This window comes from Sinocyclocheilus grahami, unplaced genomic scaffold (assembly GCF_001515645.1).
Source record: "Sinocyclocheilus grahami isolate Dianchi unplaced genomic scaffold, SAMN03320097.WGS_v1.1 scaffold15.1, whole genome shotgun sequence".
Lineage (NCBI taxonomy): Eukaryota > Metazoa > Chordata > Actinopteri > Cypriniformes > Cyprinidae > Sinocyclocheilus > Sinocyclocheilus grahami.
In genome coordinates this window covers 4071780-4092535 of record NW_015505194.1, presented here as the reverse complement: position 1 = coordinate 4092535, position 20756 = coordinate 4071780, and the positions used below count along the sequence as shown (strand labels likewise).

At 37.5% G+C, this 20756-nt stretch overlaps 1 protein-coding gene and 1 pseudogene across 1 annotated transcript; both read left to right on the top strand.

Moving 5' to 3' along the window:
- The first annotated feature begins 578 nt into the window (after positions 1-578).
- On the top strand, positions 579-15618 carry sel1l (SEL1L adaptor subunit of SYVN1 ubiquitin ligase). Its single transcript, XM_016294833.1, has 21 exons — positions 579-1194; positions 1354-1397; positions 4255-4426; positions 4792-4959; positions 5248-5353; positions 8149-8311; positions 8536-8589; positions 8681-8740; positions 9066-9147; positions 9530-9684; positions 10859-10915; positions 10993-11061; positions 11138-11215; positions 11302-11364; positions 11448-11535; positions 12412-12560; positions 12645-12810; positions 13594-13668; positions 14251-14423; positions 14644-14772; positions 14864-15618. Exons 1-21 carry the CDS (start codon positions 1122-1124, stop codon positions 15068-15070), a joined length of 2331 nt encoding a protein of 776 aa, XP_016150319.1. The 5' UTR covers positions 579-1121; the 3' UTR covers positions 15071-15618.
- Positions 15619-15926: 308 nt separating this feature from the next.
- The window catches only part of LOC107602341 (phospholipase B1, membrane-associated-like), an 8343-nt pseudogene continuing 3513 nt past the window's right edge, over positions 15927-20756 (top strand).

Below are 20756 nucleotides of genomic sequence, written 5' to 3'. Positions count from 1 at the left end.
TACAGTGAAAAATAGGTGCCTGGATTATTTTTGTATTTGTTATTGCATTTGGATTAAAGTTTTGTCATGTTTGAAAGTAAAATATGTATGTTTGAATGTTATGTCTGGGCATTCCAGATATCGATAATGAACTATTGAAATACTGAGTATTTTGTAAGTGAAAATATGTTTGCCTGTGAAAGTCGAATTGATTGTATGATCATGATACCTCTTAAATACATTGTCAAATCCGTGTTGTAATAAAACAAGAAATAAATGTTATAACTTCTAAGAGCCTCAGTCAGAACCCGCACTCGACGTAGAAGAACACTTTGTAGACTATTTAAAATATTTATTTCTAGTATTTATAATAATAATATAATATTTCCCATATTGTTTATTTCACACACGGCTGAGAGAGAGTCAGCTGTTCCAAGGCGTTCCCACATCCTGCAAACTGTCGTGTACGCTTCTGCTCCATACGCGTATCTCAGGCGCCGTGATACTCTTGTGTGTGCACATCTGATTGGTCAACTGACTCTTAGAGCGCAGCGATTGGCTCATTTCTCTGATTCCGTCTCCTAATTGGTGAAGCCGCGGCGGATTAGGAAATAGGGGGTCAGTCAGTGAGTGAACAGAAATACGCTGAAACACGAGAAACCCTAACGACGACCGAACTGTTATCTTCTTGTGTTGCTGAATTTGATCAACATTGCAGTTGCCTTGGAAACAAACTTAGAAATCGTCTTGGAATATTTGCATGGTCCGCGATAGACACGGCATTAGTCTCTGAGAAGTGCTATTTGTTAAGCTGTGCTAGCTGTGTAGACAGGCTGTCACTGAGTTAGTTACATTGAGCTGCTAGCTGGAAATGCTTTGATAAAGGTGTTAATGTCCAGTTTATGCGAATGTTTTTTTTTTTTTTATTATTATTATTATTATTATCCATTTTTGCTCGTGGGAGAATTTCTGGTTGATTGGCTCGCTGGTCAAGCTCTATAGCTAGTCGTTTATGCAGTCAGGTGCAGTTCACTGACATATTTATATAGCTAAATGGCTAGCTAGGACAACAGATAGTTAGTGTGCAGATTTAACTAAGTCAGAGTTGTAGTCGTCCACTGCGTTTTGCACACTCTGGCAATATGAATCCCACTAAGAAGTCTTGTCTGCTACTTATTTTGGCTTTAGCCGTGACTTTGGAAGTGACAGCTGGTGGTGAGTCAGAGGCTCTTCTTGAATTATTAGGAAAATGTGTGTTTATTTAGACGTTAACTAAAATGTAAAGCTATTTAACATTTACATTCAATATATTAACATGTGCTGTAAAGTGTTTGTGAGCTGTAAACTTGACTGTTTGGCATCTTTTGATTGCAGAAGTACTTCCAGATGATGAAGTTGCAGAGGGTGGTGAGTCTAAGGTAATACAGCATTAAAACATAATGACATATTATCAGAGCAATGTAACTTGCACTTGGGTAGCAGTGTTTTTTGTTATTAACAGAAATTAGACTCCATGTTCTCAATGTAACATTTATGCATTTATTTAGAAGATCACTATATACACTACATATACAGTAGGGATGATATTTATTTGATCCCCTGCTGATTTTGTAAGTTTGCCCACTTACAAAGAAATGAAGGGTCTGTAATTTTTATGGTAAGTTTATTTTAACGGATAGAGACAGAATATCAACTAGGGATGTAACGGTATGAAAATTTCTTGTCACGATTATAGTGACCAAAAATATCACGGTTATCAGTATTATCACGATATTGTTCAAATGTGCTGGAGATGTTCAAAAAGTACCAACACATAAATCACATCAAGTTTTATATTTAAAAATCAACAAACGACAAATAAAATGACCTTTTCTTTGCATAATCACTAGAACAATAACATTACCAATGATGTTCGGATTTTAAATGACAACTTGACTGACAACAGTTTAATAGCATGTTCAAATATCTAATGTAAATGTTCAAATAAAGCTTTGAAAAAGTTTCATGAACAGGCAAACCTCACATTTCAGCCTTTAAATAAAGAAAAGAGTTGTCAAAATGATAATTGATTAATAAATTATATGTATTTTATCTGCTCCATAAATAATTCTAGATAACTTATGAGTTGTTTAAATGTGTACAATCCTCATAAGCTTGTTTTTCATCAACCGGTCAAAATTTACAGCAGGGCATGCAAATTCGGTCCATTTTTGGCCAGACAGAAACTGCACACAGGCTGAATGTAAATATAAGTCTCTGTAAATCCACTCACTGACAGTAGGTGGCGCTTATGGAAAAGCTGTTTCCCGTAAACTCTGTGGACAAAGCAGTATTGCGATTTAAGAACACTTCCTTTAAGTATTACATGGAGCGAAGATGAAAACAAAATGCCATCGAATTGTTTCTGAAGTCAGTCAGAAGAACGTTCAGAGGTACATTCATATAATTAATTCATTCATATATTAATTTGTATAATTCCCTTGGCACTCTTTTAAAACCTCCCAGCTTTTCTGCCCTGTTTTCACTCAAAACGAAACTACTCTGCGTGCTGTGCGCACGTGAGACTGTTACTTAAAACTGTGCTTTATGCTGGACCGTATTATCGTGAGTTGTTCAAATTGCGGTAATCTTACACGGTTTTAATGATAATTAAAATCTGAAACAGTAATACTAACCGTTGGGAATTTTATCGTGATTTATCGTCAAACCGGTAATCGTAACATCCCTAATATCAACCAAAAAATCCAGAAAAAAACACATTATATAAAGGATAGAAATTGATTTGCATTTCAGGGAGTGAAATAAGTATTTGATCCCCTACCAACCAGCAAGAATTCTGGATCCCACAGATTGGTTATGTGCCCATGTGGAACACAGATTATTCCTGTCACTTTAAGAAGTTAATCCTAATGTTAGGTGTATAAGACACCTGTCCACACAATCTGTATCTTCCATTCCAACCTCTTCCAGCACCAAGTGCAAGGCCAAAGAGCAGTCAAAGGATGTCAGAGACAAGATTGTAGATCTGCACAAGGCTTGAATGGGCTACAAGACCATCACCAAGAAGCTTGGTGAAAAGAAGACAACTGTTGGTGCAATTATTCGGAAATTGAAGAAATACAAAACAACCATCAATCGGCCTCGGGCTGGAGCTCCATGCAAGATCTTCATGGGGTAAGGATGATCATGAGAAAGGTGAGGGATCAGCCCCGAGCTACACGGGAGGAGCTTGTTAATGATCTTAAGGCAGTTGGGACCACAGTCACCAAGCAAAACATTGGTAACACACTACGCCGCAATGAACTGAAATCCTGCAGCGCCCGCAAGGTCCCCCTGCTCAAGAAGGCACATGTACAGGCCCATTTAAAATTTGCCAAAGAACATCAAAATTATTCAGAGAAGGCTTGAGAGAAAGTGCTGTGGTCAGATGAGACCAAAATTGAGCTCTTCGGCATTAACTCGACTCGCCGTGTTTGGAGGGAGAGAAATGCTGACTATGACCCCCAAGAACACCATCCCTACAGTCAAGCACGGAGGTGGAAACATTTTGCTTTGGGGCTGTTTTTCTGCTAAGGGTACAGGACGACTTCACCGCATTGAGGGGCAAATGGACGGGGCCGTGTACTGTAAAATCTTGGCCAAGAACCTCCTTTCCCTCAGCCAGAACACTGAAGATGGGTCATGGTCGGGTCTTCCAGCATGACAATGACCTGAAATCTACCGCCAAGGCAACAAAGGAGTGGCTCAAGAAGAAGCACATTAAGGTCATGGAGTGGCCTAGCCAGTCTCCATACCTCAATCCTATAGAAAATCTGTGGAGGGAGCTGAAACTTCGAGTTGCCAAACGACAGCCAAGAAACCTTAAGGATTTAGAGAGGATCTGTAAAGAGGAGTGGATCAAAATCCCTCCTGAGATGTGTGCAAACCTGGTGACCAACTACAAAAAACGTCTTACCTCTGTGCTTGCCAACAAGGGTTTCTGCACCAAGTACTAAGTCATGTTTTGCTTGAGGATCAAATACTTATTTCACTCACTGAAATGCAAATACATTTCTAACCTTTATATAATGTGTTTTTCTGGATATTTTTGGCTGGTATTCTGTCTCTATCCATTAAAATCTACCATAAAAATTACAGACCCTTCATTTCTTTGTAAGTGGGCAAACTTACAAAATCAGCAGGGATCAAATAAATATTTTCCACACTGTACATTTACATTTTATTTTTCAACCGTTTCCTACTAATGTTTTCTGTCTATGGATTTGTCAAAATCAGAGCACAGATGGTAATGATGGCTCCAAATTTGTGGCGGGACATGCGTATGTCCCTAAAGATACCCAGGCTGACAGCAGTACAACAGACAATGGAGTGGAGAGTGAGGTTGAGGGGATTGAACAGGAAGACCTTCCGAGTCAACCTCCTCCACAAGAGGAGCGTCATAAAGAAGGTGAGTAGATCCAGATGGGGTCTGCAGGTGCTTCCTGAATAAGATGTAGTATTCTGGTTTTTGTCGGTAGATTTCTCTGTTCATTTAGCATAATTGTATTCATCTCTCTTTACTACTCGGCTAATCTTTTGCTCCCAGATTCAAGGTATACTTGATACTACAATTTGATACTATACAATTTGATACTGTTTGTGTCATATGTCACTTATCTTTAGGGTTTTACAGCATAAGATCTTTCTTTGTTGTTCACCACCTCACAGCTTTAAGAAAAGAAACCTGCTCACCCATGCATTCACATGTGTGTAGTTGGTTTCCTGTGAAAGTGTCTGGTTATTGTGTCATTTTCTCATTGGTGTTTATCACAGTTCCAGTGGTGATTGGTGGAACGGCCTCTGGGGAGCCCTGCGTGTTTCCTTTTCTTTTCCAAGAGAAAGAGTTTTTGGAGTGTACTACTGAAGGCAGAGTAGATGGGAGGCTGTGGTGTGCCACAACGTATGACTACAACACTGATAAGAAATGGGGCTTCTGTGAAAGTAAGTGAGCTGTTATTGGTAGAATAATTTAGTGTACTTTATATTATAAAAATTAATGATGTTTCATATTGTGACTCTACAGTCTACATGAAAAATTATACTACTTTAGTTGAAAGTTCTTGGCATGTTAGTAGAAAGGTGTTTTTGCTATGCTTACTCTTCTACATAAGTAGCCTAGATATGAAGAGATCAATGCTAACTTTACCAACCTTTATAAATCAATTGTGATTTGTAGCACTTGCAGTTTTATACCAAATGCATATGTAATGTGTCCATCTGTCCTCACAGCGGAGGAGCAGGCAGAGCAGAGGAGGTTGGTGGAAGAGGCTGAAGAACAGTACCAGGACACAATTAAGATGATTAACAGCACCAACCGAAGTAGCCAGAAGAAAGAGTGAGTGCTGTGCAGCCGTATTTTTTTATTTCTTGCAGTGCTTTTCAACTATTTTTTTGTTATTTGTATGTCTTTAACCTACACTGTCTGAAAAATTGTGCAAAAACTGTACTTTAAGACCGTAGCCTGTGCAGTACCCTCAAAGATACACCTTTGTAGCTTACCTACCCTTACAGAGTGCGTATTTGTATCTTAAAGGCACGGTATGTAATTTCCGCCGCTAGAGAGCGCATATTCGAAACAAACAGAAACAAAGGCGTAGTTTGATGAGTGTGGAATCATGGGAGTTGTCGTCATTATCCCCACAGCCGATGCAATCTGACGGGACTCGGGCAGAAATAATGTAAATGGATGAGCTAATATATGAAAGATTTATTAACGTCACTGTAGTATGAAGCAGGGTGGAGCTGAAAGCCGTGGAAGTGAAACCAGAGACGAGTGTGACACACGGCTCAAAAGCAGCAGAGCTTCTATTATGCCACAGTCGACTGCTTCTGCTCTTTCCGGTCATGTGTATGTGGGGTAAAGCAGCGCTGTTTTATCATACTACATGCATTTGAGTGTGTTGAAAGCTCTATCAGAGCAATGTTAAAGCTCTATCTACTCTGTGTATTCACTCGGCTGCTGCTGTGTATATAATAGAGATTAGTTTTCTGTCTATACATGTATCCAAACAGTTGCTCTCCTGTCTAATAAAGCACATAACATATAAAAGCGTCTGCTAATTGATTAAATGTAAATGTCTTTTAATGGTTTCTACAAAATAAAACCAGAAATCGAGGGTAACGTAGGTATGACATCATTGGCAGGCGATGCAATGACACGGTCCGTTACACTAGTTAAAATTGCGTATTTCTCTGGATTTAAACCAGGGTTTGAAAACGAAAAAAAAAAATTCAAATCGGTTCACTCCGAGCAGCATCGATATTTTAACGTTTCTGTTCCTGCGTTCCTCTGTATTATTACCGTTCCGAAACCAGTTCAGGTAGAAGAAATACCGGTTAATAACGTTATTTTTTTTTAAAACAATTTTCTTTGCCAATAATAATAATAATAATAATAATAAAGTACAGCGTTTTCTTTACTCAAAAAGAAAAAGAAAAAAAAACAGGAAGAGATCTGGTAACGTTAGCCTATAACCCGCTGCGCTTAGTCACAGCCAATACAGCATCATCTTTTCTAGATTTTGTCCAAATGTAGGCTACTAAACAAAAGAAAAAAACTATCTACACTTTAAAGACATTAAAGTATTTTTAAGATATTTAAAAACATTTGCTGCATTGCTAACAAAACGCTACTTGTATAAGATTGCGTTTTGAGAGTGAAAAAAAACAAACATAAGTAGCGTATAGGCTCACATCGCATTTTAATAGCCCTATTACATTCAGAAATAATGTAGGCTAAAATGCCGGTAGGCTAAACAAAATGTTTACAAATATTATAAACACAGTTATTAGTTTCTCTCCACAACAAATCCAAGTTAAGGCTATGCGTTTAGGCTATAAAAACATCAATCCAAAAACAAATTAATTTAAGGTGAAACTGATGCTTACGTCTCTCTTTTGGCACTAATCCAAATGTTTCCATATTCGCAATGTATCTGGATGCTAAAATATTATTTATTATAGGCTAGGCTTTGTACATTCATTGACATAAAACATCATGCTTTACATCGCCTGTATTAGCACAGTGAGGCGGTGGTCACGCTGAACGCAACAGATTTTGTACAACGGAGCAGTGTAACTTTGTTTCTTTAATTGTATTTTATTTTGATAATGAACAGGCTGCAATGTCGCAAAAATATGTTACGTGTGCGCGAGGCGCCGGCGCGATGGCCATACCAATTTTGGTTGGTTATACAGATAGAAGCAAGAAGACATTATTCAAAACTGTCAAGCTTTTGCAAAATAAAGAAAACTACATTCTGCTGTCTTGTTTTCCTTTCCGAGAACTTTGGAACGCGTCACAATGAACCGTAACTCAGCACATTTTTTTCTTTCGTTTGGTTAATCTGTCAATGATTTAAGTGAAATATATTTTGTGTGTATGCCTATATTCCTTTTTATGTAAGCCTATAGTTTTATTCTGTTCTCTCCGTTCACAGAAGCGCTGCAGTTGCGTGTGATCTGTTGACCACATCAACGCACAATAATGTTTGGTTTATATTAAGCGTGCGCTGCAGTTCTGTTGTCTGCCACTTTAAATGCTCATGCTCATTAAAGCAGGATGGATTCTCATTGGCTGTTAATGTTTTTATCATTCATCAGCTGGAAAAAAATGTTGTGAATGTAATTCCAACAGTAGTGTTCCCCTGTGCCATTATAGTTGAGGTGTGGACTTTAAGGTACAGTTTTTGCACATTTGTTTTTTCTGATCAAAAGTGACTGACATTTATAATGTTGCAAAAGATTTCTGTCAAATAAATGCTGTTTTTTTTAAACTTTGTATTCATTAAAAAAATCTTAAATGTTTCCACAAAATATTACAGTACTGTATTGAACATTAATAATCAGCATATTAGAATGTTTTCTGAAGAATCGTGTGAAACTGGAGTAATGGCTGCTGAAAATTCAGCTTTGCCATCACATAAATAAATTACATTTTGAAATATATATTAAAATAGAAATTTAAATTATAACAATATTTTACAATATTACTGTTTTTACATTATTTTAGTAAAATAAATTATCCCTTGGTGAGCATAAGAGACTTCTTTCAAAAGCATAAAAAAGTCTTAACCCCAAACTTTTGAATGGCAGTGTATATTCATATTTATGTTAATTTTTGTATTGCAGGTTGTATGAAAGACTCCTGAAAGTTGCAGAGATGGGTCATGTCAAGGCCATGGAGAAGGTGGCATATGCCATGCTGTTTGGAGATTTCTTACCCCAGAGCATTCCTCAGGCGAAGGCGATCTTTGAGAAACTGGCACTGGAGGGCTCCCCTAAAGCCCAGACTGTAATAGCAACTGTTTACTAACTAAATGTCATACAATTAAATGTTTGTTAATACTGCTGCTTTTTTTGTCCTGTGACTCATTTCAAGCCATTTGTTAATAATAGCAGCTGTGTGTGGGGTTGTTGTATCACTGCTGTGCTATTGCATCAGGAAAACATTTTTCTTTTTATATCATCTTTTTTTTTTTTTACATTTGAGGACCCATTCAATTTGTGTTCACGCAGGCCCTTGGTTTCCTATATGCTGCAGGATTAGGAGTGAACTCAAGTCAAGCAAAGGTATTCTCTAATGACATTTATCTAGAAAGCACAGCATGCTTATTTTAAATGTGAATGTTTAATGAAACTGCTGTATTTCATCTAATTGCAGGCATTGGTGTACTACACCTTTGGAGCTTTGGGTGGAAACTTGGTAGCACAGATGATTCTGGTAAGAATGATTCTCTGTCCTGTATTTTAAACAAGGGAGGATCTCTCAGGAAAGTAGACTTGATGACTTGCTTATCGTATGTGTCAAGTCTTCATTTGACTTTGCATATATCAAGTTTAGTGTCTAAACAAACCTTCGGATCTATTGAAATTCTGACCGACATGTTGGCTCTGTTACATGAAGCAAAATTGAAACCACAGATCCTGTTGCACCATAATTTATCCGTGACTACGTTCTCAATGAATTGGTGCTGCGTAGGCTTGTGTGGCCTGCATTTCCTGGCTGTGCTGTCTACTAAATGCCATTCTTCTTCTTTTTTTTTCAGGGCTACAGATATTGGGGAGGTGTTGGGGTTCCTCAGAGCTGTGAATCTGCTCTCACTCATTACAGACTAGTGGCCAATTATGGTAAATCTTGTCACATTTCTATGCAGTCCTCATACATGTCTAATTTCAGCACAAGGTCATTTAAAAGATGTTATCTGGATCCCTAGTGGGCACTTGAAAAGATGATATCTTGTTTACTAACTATAATCATGGTTTCTATGCCTTTTCCCCCCCAGTCCATCTAAGGAAATGTTTAGTGACTTAAAAACTATGTTTTAGACTTTTTTTCTCAGCAGTGTGGACATAAAAAAAAAACTGTAAAATGTCTGAAGTAATTTATTTTTAGTTTGAATTTTGCTCGCACTGCTCAGTTGTTTTCACTCATTCCAGATCTGAATTCAGTGATGATTAAGTCTTGTAATATCAAAATAACTTAAGACCATGTTTCTTTTTTTTTTATTAGTGGCCAGCGATGTATCCCTGACAGGGGGCAGTGCAGTACAGCGGACCCGGCTCTTAGATGAAGTGGAAAATCCTGGTTCTAGCAGTGGAATGTTGGAGGAGGATTTAATCCAGTACTACCAGTTCTTAGCTGAGAAAGGAGATGTGCAGGCACAGGTAAAATAAAATCATTTTGATTTCTCTGTAAGAAAAATTTCACCCTGTGGCATTATTTGAAGTTGAACATAGACTGTATCACTGCAGCTATTTTGTCTATTTCATATTTTGGCATTAAAGGGTTAGTTCACCCAAAAATGTAAATTAGCTCATAAATTACTCGCCCTCAAGTCATTCTAGGTGTATATGACTTTCTTCTTTCAGACGAATCCAATCGGAGTTATATTAAAAATTGTCTTTGGTCTTTCAAGCTGTTTCATGGCACTCCGCAGGTGTTCTCAGTTCGCAGTGCATCAGTCCAAAAGAAGTTAAATAAAAAGCGCCCATCCATAAAAAAAGTGTCTCACACAGCTCCGGGGGGTGAACAAAAGCCTCCTGTAGCAAATCGATGCATTTTTGTAAGAAAAATAACCATATTTAAAATGTAATAATCACTTTAATCTAGCTTGCGCTAACTGTTGTACACGGAGGCAGTTCCGGGCTGATGATGTATGAGGTCAGTGCTGCGCATGCGCTGCTCAGAAGTGATGTGTGAGATTAAAACAAAACAACGGTCACGAATTAGAAGTACAAAATGAGGATTTGTAAAGAAGAATGTCGGAGGATTTCGATATAAGCCAAGAGGAGACTGGTTTTCCTTTGCTAAAGTAAGGAAACTTTGCTTCCTTTGCTCCTGTTAACAAACGTTGGTTTTCACGAGACTCACCAGCGCATGCGCAACGCCGACATCTTACGTCATCCTCCCGGAGCTGCTTTCGTGTACAACTGTTGCCGCAAGCTACATTAAAGTGATTATTATGTTTTGAATATGGATATTTTTCTTACAAAAACGCATCGATTTGCTACAGGAGGCCTTTGTTAACCCCCCGGAACCATGTGAGACACTTTGTTTTTTTTGTTTTTTTTTTAATGGATGGGCACATTTTATTTCACTTTTGGACTGATGCACTGCAACACCCGCTGAGTACCATTAAACAGCTTGATAGATCAAAGACAGTTTTTAATATAACTCCGACTGGATTCGTCTGAAAGAAGAAAGTCATATACACCTAGGATGACTTGAGGGTGAGTAATTTATGGATTAATTTTCATTTTTGGGTGATCTAACCCTTTAATGGCCTTGTAATGTACTTGTATTTTTGATTATTACATCACATTTTAATTTTTTGTTTAGGTGGGTCTGGGCCAGTTACACTTACATGGAGGACGAGGTGTGGAACAGAATCATCAGGTAATTTTTTTGGCTCTGCCATCTTATGTGCATTTAGTTGAATGATTTTATAATTACTTTCTATTTGTCATTTTCAGCGAGCATATGAGTATTTTAACCAAGCAGCAAATGCAGGGAACACGCATGCAATGGCCTTCCTTGGAAAGGTATAGACTTAAGTCTTTAACTGAATGATCTCACTGTTGTCTTGTATTAACTCTAACTCTCATTCTGTTGTCTCAGATGTATTCTGAAGGCAGTGAGTATGTGTCTCAGAACAATGACACTGCCCTGCATTATTTCAAAAAGGCTGCTGATTTGGTGAGAAGTTTTTCTGATTACATGATTCAGAAACTGTTTATTTTCAGAATGTTCTCTAATCTGTCATTTTTATTGGCATCTTTAAGGGAAATCCAGTTGGCCAGAGTGGCCTTGGTATGGCTTACCTGTATGGAAGGGGTGTTCCTGTGGTGAGTTTCCTGGATGAGTTTAACTGAACATTGTGCGATCACTAAAAGACTTTTTGAGTTGTTGTTTCTTCTCAATCCTGCAGAACTATGACCTGGCACTGAAGTATTTTCAGAAGGCTGCAGAGCAAGGATGGGTGGATGGACAGTTACAGCTGGGAACCATGTACTACAGTAAGTGTGTAAAGGGATTGCGTGTGAATAATTTGCTTTCTTTTTTTTCCCCCCTTCACTTCTGCGTCTTTCCCTTTCCTGCTGTTACTGCAAAAGGAAAAATAGGTAGCCATTTATGACACTTAAGGAACAGGTTTTATTGAGCCAGTACAGGCCATGGAATATGTTCCCACAGAATTCCACAAAACAGTACATCATTCATGAGGTTCTTTACGTTCCTTTCATCTTGAATGTTAAATTAGATATATAAATAATGCATTAATTTACCAAAAAAGTGTAATATTCATATTTTCATAGCAAATACAGAAGTGTGCATATTCCCAACAATTGCTCAGCAGATGCCTCAGAATATAGAACAGGGAAGAATTATTGTTCTTCTTATTATTGTTATATAAAATCATTTAAAAATATTTTTTATCAGACATGAAAAATTTCTAATTATAATAGTAATAACAAAAACAAATATTGCTGATATTTTATTTATTTTATATTTAATAGACATTTGTAAAATAAAATGTAAAATAAATATAGAGAAACCATGGAAATTTATATTGTGAATTTTTCAAGTGTTGCTCTGCTCTAAAAATACTGCTTCAGAACATGTTTCTGTTTTTCTTTCCCTCTTTCTACCTGCTTGTCTAGCTCACTGTTCCACCACTTCAATAGCGATTTGTCTTATTTTTATCGTAAATCACAGCTGACTCCTTTTAGTTTGGTTGCCTATGTGATTGTTGCCATGACAAACTCCCACCTGCATTCTGCTTTGACATGATCTTGACAAACATTGAGGACTGAGAAGTGTGTTAGTCATTTCAGCTGGTGGGTGTTGAGAGTATTAAAAGTGCATTCATGACTTTCACTTTCTTCATATTTTAGATGGAATTGGGGTGAAACGTGATTATAAACAGGCTCTTAAATTCTTTAACCTGGCTTCTCAAGCGGGTCACATCCTAGCTTTCTATAATCTAGCCCAGATGCATGCCACAGGGACTGGGGTCATGCGCTCCTGCCACACTGCAGTTGAGGTGAGACATTATTTCATCATGCATAGCCATGTTTCAAAAAAACGTTTCTGATAGTTGACGATATTTGTATGTTTGTGAGACCAGCTCTTCAAGAATGTGTGTGAGCGCGGCCGCTGGTCTGAGAGACTCATGGCAGCATACGGAAGCTTTAAGGAGGGCGACGTGGACTCTGCTCTAGTGCAGTATCTACTGCTGGCCGAACAGGGCTATGAGGTCGCCCAGAGCAATGTGGCCTTCGTCCTCGATCAAAGTGAGTCAGGGCTCTGCCACTACCACCAGAGGGCGCTAGACCCCCAACACCTACATGCATATTAATTGTGGTATTTTGTCACAAGTTGGTCTGAGAGAGAGCACCAGTGTTTTTCTGATCCTTTAAATCTGTCCTAATAGTTTTCACATCAGCCAGCATCTGCCTTGTATTTTGAATTTAGTTTTTTTTACCATATCTTTATAAAAAAAAATATATGAAACACAAGCAAATAAGAAAAAAATAATAAATATTTATTAATAATATTGTATATATTGTAATAAAGCACAGATTTTAAATGGCTATGATCAGCTGATTTATAGATTTTTAGGCCTGGAAAAGTCATGGATGTATGACTTTTATATTTTATATAGAATATACTTTTTCAAAGAGAATATAATGATTATTCTTTTATGTTCTGTTCTAAAATATTTAATTGATTTTGCTAGATGTTACTTTTAAGAAATTATTACAATTAAAATGTTACTGACATGCTAATGAAAACCTGGAAATCTCTATATTATAATTTTTAAAAATCTTAATTATTAGTCATCGTAAACAACTGGAAAATAAGTTATGGAAATTCATGTCTAAACATGTAGCAACACTTAAAGAAGGTCACAGAATCTTTGTGAAGGTAAAGCAGTCTGCACAAAAAGCCTGAGAGACTGCTTATAAAGTTCCCTTCATGTTTACTGTCCCTTGGTAAATTAAAACCCAGCTAAATTAAGCCATTTCACATTTGTAAAGATAAATCTTGCTCTGTGTCTTGTTTGTGTCTTTCAGAGGGGTCACAGATTTTCAATGAGAATGAAACGTACCCACGGGCTTTGCTCCACTGGACCAGAGCAGCCGCTCAAGGTTAAACTGTTCTCTTCAACCCACACAGTCACTCTAGCAAAATGCCAAAGTGCTTTAATAATTATAATAATGTATAATTATAGTGAGACAAATATAACCGCTTACTACATGACTCTCTCAAATACTTGACTCTGATTGGTGAATCACAGCATCCTGCTGTCTCACATTTCAGTATCATTGCTGCTAAACTGTATTTTGCTGTTATCCCTGGCAACCAATCTTCTACACTGTGACAGTTTTGTCATACTCGTATTGCTCTCATATTACTCTTTGAATAAGTTGATTAAATATTGATAAAATAATTTCACTATATCATGCCCATTTATTTACTTGGTACACAGCTACGTAATAATCAGGATCATGTAAAGTCAGACAATCACTGTTGCAAAATAAGCTACATTTATTTATTTATTTATATATATATTAATTCAACCGCTTCATAGAGCCTCAAAATGTTTATTATAATAATTTGTTATAGTGTGTGTGTACATATATATATATATATATATATGGCTCTATTAAGCTGTTGAATACCCAGGACCTCTGTAACATTATCTATTTTATCTTTCGTTTGGTTCACAGGATACACAGTGGCCAGAATCAAGCTAGGTGACTATCATTTCTACGGTTATGGCACTGATGTGGACTATGAGACTGCAGTCATTCATTATCGCCTGGCCTCTGAGCAACAGCACAGTGCACAGGCCATGTTCAACCTGGGCTACATGCATGAGAAGGGCCTGGGTATTAAACAGGTGAAATATCCGTGCATATTTACAATTGTAAGATGTACACTATCGTTCAAAAGTTTGGAGTCTGTGAGATGTTTTTGAAAGAGGTCTTAATGCACACCAAGGCTGCATTTAGTTTTATATTTCTTTCTTATTTATTTATTTCTTATTTCTTTCTAAAAAAAAAATTTACTGAGCACATTTGATCTGTAGAACTATTTTTTTTTTTATTGTTCCTCCACAGGACATTCATCTGGCCAAACGTTTCTATGATATGGCTGCAGAAGCCAGTCCTGACGCCCAAGTTCCTGTGTTCCTGGCCCTCTGCAAGCTTGGCTTCATTTATGCATTACAGTACCTGCAGGATCTCAATGTAAGTCACATCTGTCAGTCAGCATCCACCTGAAATCTGATTTAGTCAGTCTCTAGTCAAGGAATAACCAATAACATGAATCTTTTTTCAGCTGAAGGAGCTTCTATCTCAGGTGGATCTTGACCAGTTACTGGGTCCAGAATGGGATCTCTACCTCATGACTGTCATTGCTCTGCTCTTGGGCACAGTGATCGCATATCGGCAGAGACAGCACCAAGCCGTACCCATAGCCCCTCCAGTGCCCCCTAGACCTCCGGGCCAGCCTGAGCAGCCTGCAGGAGAGCCTGAGGAACAGTGAGAGAGCAGAGATCAGGGTGGAGGTGACCGAACAGGTCTAGGATATAGGAGAACAAATTGAGGCCCATTAGCGTCTCTCTCTCTCTCGGGACAGCTGCTGACACCTACACCATGCTGTGGTCTTTAATCCTGTAAACCCCAAAAGAGCTTTCAGGACTCTTGTTGCCCTGTCCAGCCCCACTTTAGTCTTTTAACTGTGGCTTGGAGAAAAAATAGACGAACTTCTACAATATCTTAAATGTGCGCCTCAGGGTTTTGCCAGGTGAAATAACATTTGCGCAAATCAACGCTCACTATGTGGGGGAAAAGACAATGACGCTGAATGAGCTTTTTTGCTTGCCACTGTGCTAAAAGCCAAGGATCGAACCTATTTTGTGCAACCCATTCAGTTTTGTTAGTTTTTTTTTTTGTATTAAGTTTGGTACAAATTCAGACACTTGACACCATGCCTCTTTGGGATGCAGAGTGCGAGGTGGTCTGCACTCTGAATTCGATATGTAAAAAATTGATACTCTAAGCATGTTTTCATTTAAGTGGCTTGCTTTTTTTTTTTTTTTTTTTTTTTTTTTTTTAAAACCGTGGATTCCAGGATTCCAACCGCGTTTTCCACATTGCAGAAATCATAGGGCTCTATAATAACTAATAAATGTGATGGCATACTATTTATTTCATGCAGTATCATCTTTGACTAAAACTGTTATAAAATTGCTTAAAATGCTATAAAACGTTGAGTAATGCCCAGTGAGCATAGTCATTGAACTTAAATGACTAGTATAACTAGTCATTTAGCAATGTTTTAACCCAATTTGACTTGTTAGTACACATGTTTTTTTTTAAGGGGTTTTTTTTTTTTTTTTTTTTTTTTTGAATTAGTTCACTTTTTTTTTCTTTTTCTTTTTTTTTTTGAAGTCTAGAAATTATTTATAACATCAGTATTTGGACAAAAGTAGTTTTCACTAGCACGTGATGTAGATTTTACTGTCTTGATTAAAATGTGCACAGTTACAGATGAATAAACTACACGGTAAGTAGTCTAAGGTTAGCAATCTTTCAAAAGGTTTTTTTATTGCCATAAACGCTCACCTTGCCAAATTTTGAATCATTTAGATGACTTCAGCCCTTGATCTCCTTTTATTGTTACAAAAGTTTGTTTGTAGGGTGTTTTTGGGTAAAGATTCAGTGCAATTATGGCTAGTGTCCAATATGTTTCAGATTTTTGAAGCTCTACTTACCTCAAACCTCATTCTTTAGCAGTCATTCAGCCTTTCCAAAAGTTTCCAAAATAAGTCTTAAATTCCTCTGCATACACAAAAAAATTTAATTTATGAATGGGTTGCTCTATAATGCTCAGTTTTTGGTATTACAAGACACCTTTTTTATTTTAAGATCAATACATTGCTCTCAGAACTATTTTTGATTTTCATGTAAGATCTGTAGCTCTGTGCAATCTAACATCAACTTCCTGAAGCTGATTCATTTGTTTTGGGATGTGGCTATTTGTGTGCTAAATCTCAGTTTTAGGTTCTTTTTCAGAGGAAAAATATTTCAGATTATTTAAATTGTGAGCATGTCTAGATTGGCGATGGTGTCTGCTGTTTCAGGTAATCTAGCAATACCACAACGTGAAGAAAAAAAGGAGTCTGTAAATGTATGTATGTGTATAGGATGTAAAGATCTGTTTTTCTTGCAAAGATTCACCAGAGCATTAGATTGTTTTTGCAGCGTTCTCGTAATTCAGCAGTGGTTTGAAGCTATGAAAGTAATATAACAGGTTCTTCTATGTTCCATGTGAGTCAAACCGCTCATAATACTGAGATGATAACAAATGAGTCTTAAAAAGGAAATAATTACATTTTCAAATGGCAATGTTTCTAAATAACTAATAAAAATCGATGGGTTCACAGGAATGTAATTTCCTATCTTAACATAATTAGATCTACAAATGCTATTCAGTCCAAACAAACATCCAGTGTGCACATCTCTTATTTCTCTCTGAAAGTGTTCCTGGTCCTGATCTGCATTGGAGTCTGTTTCTCCCAGGCCCTAGTGTGACATGGTTTCCATTTAAAGCTCTCTAAAGTTGTGAATGGTCACCAGTCCTCTGGCAGTTGCATGTGCGCCTGGATCATGCTTTATGTTGGTGGGCCTGAACTTCGTCACTCAGCTGTTTTGGGTGGGGGAGATAAAGGGGCACTGATATAATGGCCCCGTTCTCTCTGCACGCACATCCATTGTGCTAACCTGCTTGGAAACGCTCCACCATGGAGTGGCTTTTCATTGCCGTGGCAACCTGCTTGCTAGCCCTCTGTCCTGTCAAAGGTAAGTGCTAGAAGCATCCAGACCTGGGAAGATAAGCTGGAGCGCAGGGCCCACGTTACATGTGTGAGATTGGCTTAGGATGAAAGAAGGAGATGTTTGCGTGGAGCTATGTTGAAGGCCTTTGTGCTAGCCAGTGGAGGCCTCCGGACTGTCATATTTTGACCTTTGTTAAGCCCAAACTGTTCATGGATCTTAACATTTTTCCCAAGGTGACGAGTGGAGGCTGGAATATGAGGAAGGACTCAGTCACTACAGTGAGGAAGTACTTAGAACGGTGCGTTTGTGTATTTGTGATGTAAATGTTTTAATCATCCAGGATGTTTTCATGTTGAAATGTTACATGGTCATAAATACAACCTTCCGATTGTTTTTTTCTGTAATAAATCATAATGTAAACATCTTTTTAGTCCTCCAGTTGGTCTATGGTGTGGTCCGTGGCTTGAATGATGTTCTAGTTGTGACATCACAGAAAAGAGCTTGTTATTTTGTTACAGGAGTTTCCTGAGAAGACCAGGCCAATCAGTTTCAAACACCCACCTTTCATGTGCCCTGACATGAGCCCCTCCTCTTCTGTGCCCACCTCAGGTAGGCTGGTCTAGGGTCAGTGTTTTGCCCACATTGTGTAATCAGTAGTGTGATTACTGATCTATATGGTCAAAGTTGATTATACAAGCTGCCAGTACTAGTCATGTACAGGACAGTTTTTTTAATTGCATTTTTCTTTGAGGCTGTTAGGTCATTTTTACCCAGGTCCTGATGTTTATCATTGTTGATGACTGTTAGCTCTTGTTGTACCACAGGCAAACTTCATCACAACAGAATCTTTAGATAATGTTTTGGTGCCTGGTCTTCTGATTCACTATATCTCTATTGCAGTTGAGTTGGTGAAGGCAGCGGATATTAAAGTGATTGCTGCCCTTGGGGATTCATTGACAGTGAGTGTGATTATTTACTCTTTCCTTTTTTCAGTTTAGTGCATTGTTGTTGGACACTGTTCCTTAGTTAGCTGACAACAGAATTAATTCTACACAATTTTTGACCAATGAATGAATGTGATTAAAGATAAAGTAAACAACTAGGGATAATTCACTCAAAAATGTAAATTCTGTCAGGACCACTATCGTCAAAATGATAGATACTTAGCATAAAGTTTGGTTTGGCAGTATGGTTCTGTTCTGGGCAAAAAACTCCCTGCCCATCCATGCAGCCTGTTATGAATGAGCAGGGAGAGCAGCAATAATAACCCCCCTAGGGTTAACAGAACAGAACAAGGCAGATATCATTAATGTACTTGATATTTAAGTGTAACACTTTATTCAAGATAAAGGAGTCTGATTAGCAAGGAATATCAGAAAGCCAAGTCCTGACTGTGGCGAAAGGAGGAGCTGGGGATGGAAGAGGATAATTTGCTCCTGAGCAAGCTGAAAAGCTGCTGATTAATACTGAATAGAGCTTATATAGGAATGACGCAATAGGTGTCGTATTCCTATTGGTAGATGTGATCAGCTGAGAATCAGCTGATGCAAGCTTGACTCACATGACCTGCCAGAACTAACGCTAACACTTAATTTCTGTCCTAAATTCATGTAATTCCAAACCTGTATGACTTTCTTTCTTCTGTGGAATACAAAAGAACATATGAAGAATGTTGGTAACCAAGCAGTTTTGGTTACCATTGACTTTCATTGTTTAGACAAAAAAAACAACAACATAGATTTCTCAAAATATCTTTTTATGTTCCGCAAAAGAACAAAAGTCTCACAGGTTCGAAACGACATGATGGTGTGTAAATGATGATAGAATTTTTATTTTTGTGTGAACTATCCCTTTAAGCAGATAGCAAAATAATTAGTAGCTGATGTTATTATTGATGATACAGGTGTGTAGCGAATAAAGTAATAATAATAATCTCTAATAATAGTAATTGTCTCACTTGTAGACAGCCATTGGTGCAAATGCAACCACAGTTCTTGGCATACCTATTGAATTCCGTCACGTGTCTTGGAGGTATTACTAATACTTTTTATTTCTGTATGGCTACTACTTTTAGAAATGAAGTGACTTCTATTTGCCAGTAAAATGCTCTTTTTATTGTGATTATTCCATATTTTAACAGCATTGGCGGCTATGGATCCTTTCAAGATGTCATTACACTGGCAAGTACGTCCTTTTGCCTTTATATCAGTCATATTCTGCATTAACAATCAGAAATCTTCATAGTTTGGTTGTGAAATTCTTTATAAAAAGGCTAACTGCACTGGTGACCCAGGCTGTTTTGTACTTATGATTTAGACATCATTCGACTCTTCAACCCCCATTTAGTGGGACCTGCCCCAACCAAGACGGTCCATGGGACCCCAGCTCCCCTCTGCGAGACTGGATTTAACCTGGCTGTAACCGGACACAACACCTTGTAAATGCCAGTACATCATTAGTCATTCTTCAGAAATGGTTGTTAAAGATAAAATACTTGAAAATATGCCATAAAGATATTTTTACTTTAACTGTATTTTTAATTTTGCTGTGGTATTTTATCAGTTAATGATATGAATTTTGTTGTCTTCCTAGTAATCTTCCTGAGCAAGTCAGGCATTTGATTGATACATTGAAAACATATGAGGTATGTGTATTATTTAGTTACAGTGCATTTGAATATGCTGTTTCCAAAACTACAAATATAGATGGTGAAATCTTGCCATTTTTGTGATATTTCCATCTTTTGCTACAGGAAATTGACTTTGATGAGGACTGGAAACTGTTGACCATTCTAATTGGGATGAATGACATCTGTGATTACTGCAAAGACAAGGCATTGCTTACAAAGCTGTTTCTTTGGCAAACTACAGACAGAAGATTCTTCTACAGTATTGACAAATTTTGTTCACAATGTCAAAGCGGAAACTAGAGGAGGCTTAAAATAAATGTTAAATTGATTGTGAACACATAGATGCTTGTAAAGATGATTATTAACAGCACGTTTCATAGTAGTTGTACAAGTGCTTTGAAACGTGTTTGCTTTTTAAAAAACAGCAGTTCTGGCTTAGTCAAAGTGCCGAAGTGACCTTTAAAGATTCTGTATTCTGATATATTGTCCTGTAGGAGTGTCTTTTTGGTGCCTCTAAATTTCTGTTCTCTATTTATACACACAGTCCCTGTTTTCAGTGGAGAACTTTGTCCATTACATGACTGTGTCCTTGGAAATGCTGATGAATGAGGTAATTTTTTAGATTTGGGCAGAAAAATTATTTTTGAAATATGAATATGATTTTTTTTCCTGTCAATTTCAGTTTCTTTTTAAAAAACTATTGAACTGAATGTACTGTACCATACACACACACACACACACACACACACACACATATATATAT

Excerpts from the sequence above, each read along its gene's own strand:
- sel1l (XM_016294833.1), top strand. The coding sequence starts at position 1,122 with ATGAATCCCACTAAGAAGTCTTGTCTGCTACTTATTTTGGCTTTAGCC. Across the intron at positions 5,354-8,148 it reads CGAAGTAGCCAGAAGAAAGA|GTTGTATGAAAGACTCCTGA; the intron begins GTGAGTGCTGTG and ends TTTGTATTGCAG. Across the intron at positions 11,216-11,301 it reads TCAAAAAGGCTGCTGATTTG|GGAAATCCAGTTGGCCAGAG; the intron begins GTGAGAAGTTTT and ends GGCATCTTTAAG.